The sequence below is a fragment of the Perca flavescens genome, chromosome 4 (assembly GCF_004354835.1).
Source record: "Perca flavescens isolate YP-PL-M2 chromosome 4, PFLA_1.0, whole genome shotgun sequence".
NCBI classification, from domain to species: Eukaryota; Metazoa; Chordata; class Actinopteri; order Perciformes; family Percidae; genus Perca; species Perca flavescens.
This window is the reverse complement of record NC_041334.1, coordinates 6,273,557-6,288,426: the sequence shown is the minus strand read 5'-3', so window position 1 is coordinate 6,288,426 and position 14,870 is coordinate 6,273,557. Positions and strand designations below refer to the sequence as shown.

Below are 14,870 nucleotides of genomic sequence, written 5' to 3'. Positions count from 1 at the left end.
AGGCCACAGCAGGCTCTTACATATCTAGCTATCTAGTTACCCCCGCAGAGCTAACGTTAGCCTGGCAAAGCTAGCTGGCATCAGGCCTGCTTATGGAGTTCCTCGACTAAGAAGCAAATCTGGAGCAAAGTTTGAATTCACTGTAAATTTCCATAACACTGCCTATACTCAACATCTACACAACAAATTTTTTCTCCGAAAATATTCTCAGACATGAATTTAATGATGAAATAACAGACGGAAATTGTAAAAAAAATGGTGGTTGTTGACTGTTTGTGTTTTCCTGTGTTTCTGCTTGAATGCCAAAATGAATGATGGGAGTCCTGGGGTTGCGAAGGATACAACAGTTGGTATTTTTCGCATTCTGTAAAAGGAGACCCCATTTGTGGACCCCATTTGAAATGAAATGGGACAGCCTTCGTCATGCCGATGTGACGCAATCGGTCTATGAATGTAGCCTCCGAAGGCTGCAGACCGTGAATTGGGACATAGCTGTAGTCAATGCCAAATAAAGTTATGTCACAGAATATCTGCATATGTGTTAAGCTGCTGGAGGTTTTAAGATATATTACTTTGTTTAATTAAAGACACGTTTAACAGCATTTAATCATACACTGCTGTATTGTGAATCAACAGTAGCACACAGCTGGCTCTACTGTAGTTAATCTGAACTGTGAACTTTGACCCCCATTAGGAAAGCTGTAATCTCATACTGCTTCCTCTGCTGCAGTGGCCATGGCAACGGCTGCGGACGGAAAATGGCCAATGGGTGCTGAGTCTTCTATCAGCGAGGGAGGCTCTTATTGGTCATTTCATTAGAGTGCTATTGCCTTTGTTGAAGGATAATTCTGTAGTACATGTAATAATGCATTCTTGGTATAACTTCATTAATAAAACATGACAGCATGCACATGTATGATGTCAGTGTGTGTCTGTGTCTATGGTTAGATCTAGGTTGCAACAAAAAAAATAAAAATAAATAAATAAAGATCTAGGTTGGAACTGGGAGACCACCACATAATGCGTTGCTGACATCACCTGTAAATAAGCAGTAGGCCAATGAAGACTGTTGACACATAACACGGCAAACCTCTGAGTAGATGTTTCAAAATAAAAGCTCAAAGAACAATGCAGTTTTGTACTTTATGATACAGTACAAACAGGGCTCAATCATTATTTTTTTTTGGGCTCAGGCTGGTTGGTTTGTCTGTCAGCAGGATTACTGAAAAACTACTGGCTGAAACTTGGTGGAAGGGTGTAGCATGGGCCAAGGAAGAACACATTACATTTTGGAGCGGATCTGAATCACGGGGCCGATACACTAATTATTTTTCACTTTCATAATTAACATTGGATTGAGATCTTGCTGGACAACACCGCAGCGTCAACAAATTAAAGCTATAGCACGTAGTTTCTGTCTCCCCCCTGAGGAATTCTGAGTAATGACAACAACACTGTCATTGCATCCACATGATACAAGTCTTCCGTGATCACGCACCACCCCCACCCCTCCTCCACATAGTTGCTAGTAGCCAAGGAGGACACAGAGGATTAAAAAAACATGATGGACTCTTCAGAAGAGGTGATTAACTTCACTTGAGCTTCTGTGCGGGAAAGTGACCGGATGACACAATCTTCTGAACATACTGTAGCCATACTGAGAAATCCAGAGAGAGTTGTGTGGAGCTGATAGTCTCAATTAGCTTTGTAGCAACTCATTTGGCAATGGCTTGAATGTAACAGACGTTCATTAATATCAAAACGTTATGCACTAAGGCTTGAAGTTGAAAACAAGATTAAAGCAGGCCAACGCTCGCTGGCTGCACAGTCCCGCTCTGAGCTTTCAGCTGAACTCCATTCACAAAAACACATAAATAATAAGGATACAAAGCGGCTCTACCGACACAAATGTACCAATGTACAGATAAAGTTAGATTCAGCATCTTTTCTGAATCTGTCCAAGCATTTGCTGTAATTCGGCAAACCAATAATCCATCAAAGAGCATGAATTAAAGTATTTTTTGAATTCTATCCAGGTATTCACCCCTCTTCTCTTCAGAAAGCCCTGTGTTTCTCATTAATGTGAAATAGTCAGAAAGGAAGTGCAGTCCGGTGAGAGTGACATTCTCATCACAGAAAACACTTTGACGGAACACGTGAAGTTAGTGGGCATTTACACCTAAAAAAGCGATCCTGTGATTCTCCGCTGGGTTGTGAGGCGGGGGGGGTGTAAATGAAAGGGCCCATTTGTGTGACGTCCTGTTGTGTTCTTATACCCCCCAACAAAGCACAAACAGACTTCATATTTCACAATTACTGTTTCCCATCAGGTCGTTTATAGCTTTCGATGTTTCCGACTGCACTTGAAGGCAGCTTCCTTTCACGGGAGAGAGAGAGAGAAAGACGGGCGAGACCTACACAAAGCACTCATAGAGAGTGCTCAGGAAACATTCAGTTATTACACAAACTCCCGGGCAGTTCAGTGCTTGTGTTTAATTTTTTTTTTGAGTGTCCCTGTCAGGACACCATGTGAGCTGTTGTGGCCGAATGACGAAGACTTTTTCTGGGCAAAACGGAGCTCTGTAACTGGCTTCAGGGAGCTCTGTAGTGGCTTAAAACAACTACCAACTGCCCATAAAAATAATAATAATAATTAAAAATAAAAGGAAAATATATATATATATATATATATATATATATGGACCTTTTCACATTTCACGCACTGTTTTACCAAAATACAAATATCAACAAAACCAATGGTGGAAAAATATAAAAATCCGTTTTTGAGGGCTGTGCGAGGAGCTCTAGAGCCTCTAGGACAGGGGTGTCAAACTAATTTTAGTTCCTGGGCCACAAACCCCTGATTTGATCTCAAGTGGGCCAGACCAGTAAACCACTCCAGAAAGATCAGAAACTTTATCTGCCACAGAGTTTCTTGTCAGCTTGATGTTGGCAAAAGCAAGTTGCTTCTGCTATGCCAGAGGCCATTGTAGAAAAAAAAAATGTTATGGACCTGGGAGAGAGGGATAATATTCAGAGAAAAAACTTTAAAGGTGCTGTAGGTAGGATTGCGAAGATCCAGGACTTAGCCAAAAAATGTGAACATCAACAACTTTTCAACAACTTTTCAGTCCCCCTTTCCCCTAAAGCCCAAAATGGCCTCCTAAGCCCCTCCCCCCACAAGGGAGAATGAATGCGTGTGCATGAGCAGTGATTGACATGCAGTTAGGCTTACCGCAAGCCTTTAAAGTCGTACATTTATAGAAAAATAACTCAAATATTGACTCTGATTAAAGTGCTTAATTTGGAATTGGAATTAATTACTCCTCTGCAATTTTCACACTTTGCAAAATTATCCAGTGGGCCCGATTGGACCCTTTGGTGGGCCAGTTTTGGGCCATGGACCGTATGTTTGACACCCCTACTCTAGTGCATGGCCTTGCCAGAGGTCTGCGCTCTCCGAGTGTCCTTCCAGTTGTGTTAGCGTGATTGATAGCTTAGCTTAGTTAAAAAAAGAAAAGTGAACAACTTACAGTAGAATGTAATTTTCTAATACGCAGATAAATGCAGCACATTATTATTACTTTTGACTGTTATGGACTTCTCCATACTGACACCCCGTGTCAGTGTTGTTTAATACTAGCGCTGTCAAAGTACATGTCATAGTGAAGGCTGTCCACAGACCTTTACGCCTATAATACTGCCATCTCCTCTGCGACTAGACATCACTTTCTGTCACATATATTTTCACTTTAGATGTGTAGAAATGAATGTTTTCAAAGTTGCACTGCTTTTGTCACGCTGCACAGTAGCATGTTGAATGTCTCTTCCTCTCAGATCACATTATTGTTTTAAAACTGGATTTTCAGCTGTGCTGAAATTCAAAACATCCACAGTTTATTACCAGGTAAATGGTGATAGTAGGTGCTGTTGGAGCTCTTCATTGTTTTTTTGTTGTTATATTTAATAGTTAAATATTTACTTATTTATTTTGTTTGAATTATGTAAGTACATAAGTTTGATTATATCATAAGTATCTTTATTTTGGTTTCTTAATTAAGACTATCAGTACCACACAACTCTCTCTGGATTTCTCAGCATGGCTGTATTCAGAAGATTGTGCGCTATAATTACCTTAATAGATAATTACCTCTTTTGCAGAGTCCATCATGTCTATTTAATCCTCCGTGTCCTCCTTGGCTACTAGCAACTGCGTGGAGGAGGGGGGTTGGGGGTGAAGCTCGATCATGGAAGGCTTGTCATGTCATATGGACGCGGCAACAGTGTTGTTGTCATTACTTAGAATTCCTCATGGGGCCAACAGAAGCTACGCACTATAGCTGTAATGCTTTTGTGTAGAAAGTTCCATTCAGTCTTAAGGCTCTGACACACCAACCCGATGGCCAACCTTCAGCAGAAAAGGCAGACGTAGTACGTCTCTATAACAGCAGGCGGCGTTAATCTATATTGTCGCCCAAAAAATGAAAACCGGCAGCTGATTGGACGAACGCATCACGTGGGTCTGGCTTCTCCCGAATTTCAAAGCCAGACCATAATGGCGGCTCGTTTGGAATACAATCTCATATTTTATGAAGATGGTTCACGAAACGTGTTTCTGAAAACATTTTAAGCGAGAAATAGGCCATGCAGTTCCTGAATCTGTCTTCATTTCAGATCGACCAAGGTCAGTTTAAAAGATTTTCGTCAGATTTTGAGAGGCGTTAGTCACGCTCATCCTGCTCGTCATTTCCGGGTTAGCATTCCACCAATCAGATTGGTCATTGAGTACGACTGCCTGCCTTCCGATTCAACATGTCAAATCGGCCCAAATGAAGGCTGACGGCTCCTCCGACTACCGAGAGAGTCTCGACACTAGTATCATTGTCTTTACTCGTGTAGGGTTTCTCATTGAGCAGATGCTGTCAGCAGCGCTGCCTCTCTCTTCTCATCCTCCGCTGGCTCCTCTCACAGCAGCTTTATTGAAGCGTTACGCTAGAGTCTGTTTCACAGTTCATGCTAGCTCCGAGTCTCTTTTGGGCATCTATGTTGCCGACATCTGTTAATTAATCCCCTAGAAGACATCTGAGGTGTGTTTTGACATGTTTTTTACTTTTTTAGAAGCAGAGTAAGGCTTTTATGGCACAACTCCACCTACTTCCAAGATGCAAAGAGAAGGAAGAAATGTGGAGAAAGTCTAGCAACTCTCGTAGTATAAAGAATGGAACTCATGGGACTGCGGCGGCGCTAAATATAAATAAATATTGCCAATTACCAAACAGCATAATCACATTGTGTCTTGTTGACTCTCCCTTCGTGGAAAAACAGATGATTGTTTTGCACTCTCTCTCTCTCTCTCTCTCTCTCTCTCTCTCTCTCTCTCTCTCTCCAAACCCTCTTATCTATGAAAGGGGGGCATAAAAAGTTTAGGAACCACTGCATAAGGGATATTTTGAAATATTTAAGAATTCTTAAAACACCACTTTACAAACGAATCGGAAAATCCTCATTCGTGCGCCCTTTTGAGATAAAGCGTCCCTCTTTTTTTCTTTTTTTCAGTTTCTTTGCTGTAGATGTGGTTGTTTCTATGTGTCTATATACCTGTCTTCCGTTGATGTATTTGTCCGTGTATATTGCCATGTTCATGAAACAGACTGTGAAAACAAATCTTCCTCACGGCACAATAAATATCTATCTATCTATCTATCTATCTATCTATCTATCTATCTATAATTACTTCTGTGCCTTTAAAAAACAATGATGAAATGTGATGTAGCATTTCATTGAAATGTCTTGCAACAGGTGTGGTTAGGGTTCCTCTTAATGGAGCTCCTGTTCATTGAACACTATACGCTGAATGACAGTATAGAAAACACTGTTGTAATAAAATGTGTCTTCATAGGGGAAGTTATAATCAGCCCCCTAAATCAGACTCAACGATGAGTGAAACCGAAGCAGAGGGACAGTCGCAGAGCTTTAGCGGAGCCAAAGTAGAGCACTTTTTAATTCATTAACTTTATCTGTTATCAGGCAAATAAAACCCAGATACAGATAATCTGCCAAATTGCCAAAAAAAACGTCCCATCCCTAATTATGAGCTAATGGGGAGGCTTCCTTTTTCAGATATTTAGAACATTTTCCAACCATGACTTCTGCCATTCGTACAATTGACGGTAAAAAAACTACTTTTCCTGTTGATCTTCCCATCCCCCGTTTTAAAAACACTCCTCCGTATAGCTATCTTGTTTAATGACCATAAATGTTCTTTCTCCAGCCTTGGCAAACCGTTTCCTGTCCTGCTGGTTGTAGGTCCTATGCACGCCCCAATGTCGACTTCAAGGCACCTAACCCTAACTTTAATCCTAACCCTAAATATATATTTGCGTTTTAACCCAAACCTGACCCCTGAAATTGCGTTTTAACCCAAACCTAACCCCTGCCAGTCTTCTTTTAAACAGCTTTTATATAACCGCACCAGGTTTTTTAAGGAGGTTCTTAAGTGTTTTATTCACACCAGTGGTCCCCTTGTGCCCGTGCCCCCCGGAGCGCCCGGGTGTTGCGTTTTAACCCAAACCTTATTTAACCCTCTGAGGACAAAAGACACACTGGCGAGTCCAAGCAATGTTTGACAACACTCCTACTCCAAATTTCATTTTAGACATTTATTTACTATTTTATTCATATATTATGCTACTTTTGTGATCCCAATACTTTTGTAAACTCATTTCAAGCACCAAAACAATTGAGTGTAGGTTTTCACAAGAGATTTGAGAAATATTTCCGCTTTAGGGCCAAATTATCTCTTTACACATTGCTCTGCAACAATTTTGGGCGTCACTGTACAGAAAGCTGAGTTTGTTCTGAAGATTTTGATATGAAACACATGGGGATCAGGTTATATGCAAATACCCTTAAAAGGAGAATTCTAAAAATGCCCTTAGACCTCAGAGGGTTAAAACTAATGAAGTAAAGGAAGAAAGAAAGAAAGAAACTACATGTATTTATGTATGTATGTAGTTTTTGAAAAGAAAAATGTTCTGTTCTGTTTTTGGTTTCCATAAGTTATAATATCTTATCTTCCTGTTTCCTGCTGTCTCCTTCAGATCAGTAAGCAGCACTTGCAGACGGTCAAGGAGCGTTTCCAGGCGTTCCTCAGCGGAGACACGCAGATCGTGGCTGATGAAGCCTTCATCAATGCTGTCCAGAGCTACTATGAGGTCAGTCTATGATCTGTTATACTCAGTGGTGGAATAGAACTAAGTACATTTACTCCAGTACTGTCCTTAAGTCCAAAATTTGAGGTACCTGTGCTTTGCTTGAGTCTTTTCTTTTCATGCCAATTTCTACTTTTACACCGCTGCATTTCAGAGAGAAATATTGTTCTTTTTATTCCACTACATTCATCTGACAGCTTTAGCTACTAGTTACTTTACACATTAAGATTTTTGCACACAAAACACATGTAGTTTATAAAATCTGATGTTTTATTATAAATTAAACTAGCCAACAATATAACGGCCTACAAGTCCAGCTGAAATGATTAGACCATTAAACACACAACTGTTTGGATCCTTTCCACTTTCTAAAATGGGAGGGCTTTACTGCATCAAATACTTTTACTTTTAATACTTTAAGTACATTTTCCTGATGATACTTACATACTTACTTAAGTAACATTTTCAGTGCAGGACTTTGACTCGCAACAGAGTATTTCTACAGTGTGGTATTAGTACTTTTACTGAAGTAAAGGATCTTCTTCCACTAGTTAGACTGACATCTCACTCTGTCACTCTTTAACCCTCTTGTTGTCCTCGGGTCTAATTTGGCCTGTTTTCAAAGTTTCTATATCAGAAATGTGGGTTTCTTTCAACCAAAGGGCCCAAAAATAACATGGTTGGTCCCACACCTTACACAAGTCAAATGAAAGATCAAATCGGTTTTCTTTAATTGTATAGCATTTGAGAAAAAAATGTTTAAATCGTTTCAACTGACTAAACTTTGACAAAACTCTTCCTCTGATCTTAACTATTAGTCAAAATAATTCACAATTTCGGCTTTTTACCTGAAACATTTGGTATAAAATCATATAAAGGATGTTTATTGACCATGAAGTCGAAAAATAAATTGTAACACTAGTGGTAATAAGTTGGTGTAAGTGGTTTATATACTGGTAGTAGTGGGGAGAAAAGTGTGAAAACATCCTGGGACACCTTGAGACTCAACGTGGGCCGAATATGTTGAAAAGAAAGGAAATTACGCCAGATGTTCCTCTTCTCGGCCGGATGTCCGTCACCTTCCTCTTTCTTTGTGTTGGCGTTCTAAACTCCGGTGGATTTCTGAGGACTATGGTTAACTGCTCCTCAGATCTCTGCAGGGTAAATCCAGACAGCTAGCTAGACTGTTCAATCTGAGTTTTCTGTTTCACGACTAAAACAACTTTTGAACGTACACATGTTCCACCAAAACAAGTTCCTTCCCGAGGCTATTTTGAAGAGAGCGCCATTGCTCCATCCAGCACTTAGCGCCGCCTAAGATGATTGACATTGTTTTAAAGAAATGCCAATATCCCAAGCACGTCTTTCTCCCATCCCAGAATGCTGTGTGGACTAGCCAGACCTTCCTTCGCAGCACTTTGGAGGAAGGTCTGGCAGTGCGAGACTAGGAAATTAGTGATCCGCTGCTAGGACACTGCTTTGCCTGGTAGAGAGCGGGCAGCAGCTCCTCATTTAAAGTTATTGGAAAATATAACATAAGAACCGCATACTGCCTTTGTCTGTAGTATGTAGTAGGCGATTCCGAAAATGGCCACTTTTTCTGAAGAATAAAATAAAATTAAGATAAACATTTGATGTTATCTCTAAATCATTATATATAAATAGGAAATGTCTGCAACCATTATGTCACTTCAGATGTGTAAACTACTTTCCGCAAGCTGTTAAGTTCCCCTTACAAGCCTCTTGTTGCTTAAAATGAATCTGTCCAAGCAGGAAAGCTAATAATTGGGGAGAAATGTATCCGAAGCTCAGCGGAGATAACTTGTCTTGGCTCTGATAAATGATGCAGAGCGTGCACTGAGCTCCTCAGGGCAGTCTTAATAATATGCTCCCTAATGACCAGCATTCAGTGACTGGATCCACCAAGAATAAAAGAGGGAAATAAAGTGTGAGGAAAGATGAGCCAGTGTCTTCTCTGCATCTCACGTCTGTATGGCAATTTTCATTTACAACTCAACATTTGACATAGAACATCCGGAGTGACTCATAGCAAGTCAAATACACTTCAGTTCTTGGATTGCCCACATTGCAAAAATACCAAAGAGGTTTTCCAAGGTTACGTGTTGATTTTGAGATATTCCCCATAGATAGTACAAAACGCACATGGTCTGTCATATTTTGAGCCTCAGTTGCAAACAGAAATTCTTTCTGGTACAATAGGTGAATATTGGCGGGGACAGGCTGCTGTTAAACAAACACCAGTCACACTGTCCAGTCATGGCAGTAGCAATAGCTTAGCTGTGGTGAGACATGTTGAAACAGAACGTCTAACAGAGTAGAATGCACTGCAGTAGTACTAGCCAATCACAGCTCAGTACACCAGGACTAGGCAGAACACAGATTGGGAAAAGGAACAACGCTGTTGTGACACACCTAATCTAATAGAGAGATAGAATCAATCCTGATATTGAATTATTGGTCACGAATGATTGGTCACATTTCTAAATAAGGGCATAGGGCCTCTACTAATAATTATATATAAATAAATCTGATTTTACTGATGCAGAGATGTTAGAAGCCATACATCGCCGAGTTCATCCTAAATTGTATCCGGTGCACTCTTTTTAATCGATGCACTCGCATCGTGCACTGTCATGTCGGTGAACAGAAGCGAATCAGTGAATCCTTTCAGTTAACTAAATGTTAAATAAACTGCATTTATGTAATAGTAGTCTATATCGACAACGTTTCATATCCAGGATTATTCAAGTGCCACCGGAAATTCTGTCCCTCTTTTCGGCTGGATATCCGTTACCTTCCTCTTTCTTTGTGTTGACATTCTAAACTCCGGTGGATTTATGAGGACTATGGTTAACTGCTCCTCAGATCTCTGCAGGATAAATCCAGACAACTAACAAGACTATCTGTCCAATCTGACTTTTCTGTTGCACATCTAAAACAGCTATTGAATGTACAAATTTTCCATCAAAACAAGTTCCTTCCTGAGGCTATTTTGCAGTGGCACCGCTTAGCGCCGCCCAACACGATTGTGATTGGTTTAAAGAAATGCCAATAAACCAGAGCATGTTTTTCTCCCATCCCACTCAAAGCGACCTACACTACAGGCACCTATACATCCCATTCACACACACATTTACACACACTTGTAGCCGAGCCTACCGTACATGGTGCCACCTGCTCATCAGATACACATCCACACACCAATGGCACTTTAAAACAACTTAAAACCATTGTTTTTGTCAAAATATAATACCAAACTTTACAAAATAACCTTCAGGCAGGATTTACTGTAGCACTGTTGTATTGGACTGCATTCATTTAACTAGATACCTAACAAACTGCACCTGAGTGTATATTTCAGTGTATACACATTCATGTACAATACTTACATACTGTACACACACAGACACGTGCATACCGGTTTACATACCGGTACACGTATAGTCTGTTTTAATCTGGATTTAAAAAAAGCACCAGGGATGGGGGCTGCAGATTAGCTTCAGCTAGACGCTCTCTATACATATATACATAAATCAACATCTATATCCCCATTCTACGTATAACAGAATGGGAAATGTTACACTATTCTTACAGCTCTTTAAAATTCAACTAAACTGACAAACTGTTTCCCACAGATAAGCACAACAAGCCTGGTGTGAATGCACATGCCCAGACTTCCGGTTTCATCCAAGTTCTATGATGATGTATTTAAACTCAGCATCACTACATGTGTTTTCTAAAAGGTGATCCAGAAACAAGTGTTGCAGAGGACAATTGAAAACGTGAGGGTGCTGTTGGGTGCTAGCACAAAACAAGGCAGTGCATCTGTTGGCTTGGTGGCGCTGACACTTTGACTGGCACTTCCTTATCAGTTAATGTGGCAGCACAAGCAGGCCAAATGAGAAATGTGTGATATTTAACAGATGAAGCTAGTGGCACAGGTTATCCAATTCAATTAAAACCCAAAGCTCTCTGCACGACGTTAGCTTCAGGCTAAAACTGACGCAGGCAGACAGAAAAAGGGAGGGAGACAGACAGAAATAGAAAGATAGAGATAACAGAGACATAGTGTTACAAAGAGCAAGGCAGTGACGATAGCAGGTGACGGGAATTCACCATCCATCAATCACAAATGTCTTTCAAATATGAGTCAGCTTTCAATGCAAAAAATGTTTGCATGTTGTGGGTAAAAGTCTTCTTTGTGTCTATGGTGGTAGAAAATCATCATGAGAAAACAACAGAAGTATAAGATGGCTCTTAAATTGGTACGGTGTTCTAGTTCAAAATACCAAACACATTCTCTATTGATGCCTTGCAGACAGTTTGGTTTTATTGCTCCAGATTTTATGAGCTCTGTCTCTTGGAGTTCTCATACAATGGAGGTGACTGGAATTTCATTTGTGCTTTTCACAGCATTGATAAATGACATAATAAAACTTGGTCAACAGTATGGGTGGGAATAAGCCTCACAATACCATATCATCACCATACTTATGTCACGATACGATATTTTTGCAGTATTTAAACATATTGCAATATTCTGCGATATATTGCAGTTTATTACCTTTTTTACAATTTCAAATTTTACCCAATTTCAAATGATGTCCCCAAAAAGGAAACTTTGCCAACATCCATTTTATACATTTCTCTGTTTGTTCATCTCACTTCAGTTTTATTGCTGCAAAATGGGATTGTCAAGCAGACAAACTGACATATAATAAAAGATTGATTGTTGTGGTCTGTGTATCAATACAGTATCATGATACTATGCAGTATCGCGATACTATGCTGTATCGCAATGCTATGCTGTATCGCGATTATTGACCTGTAGTCAACAGTAGTGTGTCTTTCCAACAACAGTGTCCCTGTGATTCTGGAAAATCCACACACACCTCACTGTCAGCAGGTTTCTACTGAAGAAATCTCCAGTGACAAACATAATGATATGTCCTCAAAGTCCGTTCTATCCTTCCACTATGAAAAAATTATGGCATTTTGACACGTTTCATTTTTAGTCCAAGATGCACAGTACACATAGTACAACAAATATATTACATACACTTAGAAGTGTATGTAGATACAGTATTGTAAAATTAAAGATATGTGGAAAAAGATATATACATATAATAAAGGGAAACACAAATGACGATGATATGCATAAAAGGTAGTGCTAGTTACTACTGCTTTATATATTACAAGCAATGCAACACTGCTGTTACTAAGATCCAAAGATCCAAGATTCACATTTTCTTCAAAACGCTATTTTCAGCGTGTAGCTCGCTAGCTCAAAGTTTGTTGTTGTTTCCCGAAGCGAAGGGATTTTGAGAACAACAACACACACAGAGAGTACATTTCCAGGATAAAGCCTGACATCCGTCTTTATCATGGAAATGTCCTTCCGTTGATCCAGATTACCAAGTTATAAACGTCACCAATTTCAAACGAATTTCAAGTAAAGTGTGAAAAGGGAACACATTAAAGTCTGTTGCATTGCACTTAAAGTAGGGGTAGGAGGCAAGCCGGTGAGAGAGGAATATCAGTGGTGATAGCAGAGTGAGTTATACTCTAGGTACATGATAGTAACGCTTGTCAGTTAGAGAGGTAGCTTTAGCAGCGTTCTTCTCTCAAGATCCAGCCGCAGATTGGAGCCGGCCTTCAGAGTTTGTTATAGTTCAATTTCAATTAAATTCTATTCATAGCATCAAATCATCATACATATAGAGTAGGTCCAAACCACACTCTATATAAATAAGACCCAACAATTTCCCAGGAGCAAGCATTTGGTGCAACAGTGGCGAGGAAAAACGTCATATTAGGCAGAAACCTTGGAGAGACCCTGGCTCTTTGTTGGCAGTATCTGTTGCTGCCGGTTTGGACACAGACACACTGATACAGATATAGAGAAATATGATTTCATAATAATTATAGCAGTTGGAATGATGAACAGTGGCAGTTATAGTAACATAAAGATAGTGTAACTATGAATATAGGATCCAAAATCTTTTTGAAAAAAACAAAACAAACAATGAATCTGTCATTCACAAATTGATTGCAGATCTTCCTGAAAAGTGACCGTGTGTCCCGGATGGTGCAGAGCGGCGGCTGCTCGGCCAGCGACTCTCGGGAGGTTTTTAAGAAGCACATAGAGAAGCGGGTGCGCAGCCTGCCAGAGATCGACGGCCTCAGCAAAGAGACAGTGCTGAGCTCCTGGATTGCCAAGTTCGACACCATCTACCGCGGTGAAGAGGACCCCAGGAAGCACCAGCAGAGAATGACGGCCAGCGCCGCCTCCGAACTCATCCTCAGCAAGGACCAGCTGTACGAGATGTTCCAGCAGATCCTGGGCATCAAGAAGTTTGAGCACCAGCTCCTCTATAACGCCTGCCAGGTCAGTCCTCAACTGTAGTGTGTTTAACATATCATATGTAACATTTGCATTTTGGAATATGTGTGTGATATGTCTGTCCATCTTTCACTTGTTTATTTCTGTGACATTATGCACAATCTCTGGCATAATATCTCTATAGGAATTGAGTGTGTCCTTTGAGTCAAATCTCAATGTTGATGAGCAGGTGAAAACAGCTGTTTTCATTTAAGAACTCCAACATTATTTTGATAATCAGCTTGAATTGTCATTTCATTTCATAATTCAGACTGACATTTTTTTCATAGTAGCCATTTTGTTTTGGGGAGGGGTTGTTAGTTTGTTCTAACCAATCAGTAGTGCTGTTATTTTCAGTTATTGTACAAGTTGCCAGCCCAGTCTGCTCTGATTGGCCATCTCCAGAATCACCGAATCTGTACTCTGCTGTCGCTGCTATATAGCAGGACTTTATACTGTCAAAAATCAGCAGTATGGCTTGTAAACCAAATAGTACACAAGCGGACACGTCTTCAAACAGGAATGTGAGCTGAAATTTGGGAGAAATTATCATCAGTAGCCAAGATTACTGGTTTCTGTCTTAGCTTGTAGCTACACATAGCAGTGTACGTAGTGTAAACACTCCAGCATGCCAGCGATGACCATATATGGAAAACCGGCTCGGTATGACATCATGCGGAGCCGAGAGTAAAAAAAAACTGTTGAAAGCGGAGCATTCAGAACAGTGGGAAATCTGAGGTTTTGGCTCACAGGGATTTCTTTTAAATACATTTACCTCACTGTTTGAAGATTTGGCCACGTTTAACATGAGCATCCAGCATTTAACATTATGGATAGATAATACATTATTTCTGTAAATCGACAGTAGTGAGGCACAGGAAGATGACATCCCCATTCTTAATCCCACCTGCAAACTCTGAATGGCTTGGTGGCCAGTTTACACACCACCAGACCTTTTGGAACCAATATCAAAATCAGATGTGGACAGTGATCAAGAGGTCTGTAACCAGACTGATCCAATCAGATCATTTCTGTCATCTGAAGATGGATTATACTCACTTTTGTACACTGTTACTAGATTACTATGTGATAGGTTCTTCAGAGGTAGCCAGCTAGTCATTAATATTTTGCCAAACATTGCCGTGGAAGCCTTGAGAGCTTTCACTTTTAATTGAGAGAAACAATACAACCATGAAGGCTTCTGGCAGCTAAATGTGCTGGAGTTGTACTGGGTTCATTCAGTAAGGCTTTTTTAT

General features: G+C 40.2%; 1 protein-coding gene across 1 annotated transcript in view; it reads left to right on the top strand.

The window, feature by feature from the left end:
- cadpsa (Ca2+-dependent activator protein for secretion a) overlaps window positions 1-14,870 on the top strand; it is a 258,999-nt gene that overhangs the window by 30,128 nt on the left and 214,001 nt on the right. The window contains 2 exon segments of the mRNA XM_028575343.1: window positions 7,101-7,214; window positions 13,288-13,620. Of these exon segments, the coding sequence (XP_028431144.1) occupies window positions 7,101-7,214; window positions 13,288-13,620 (447 nt within the window).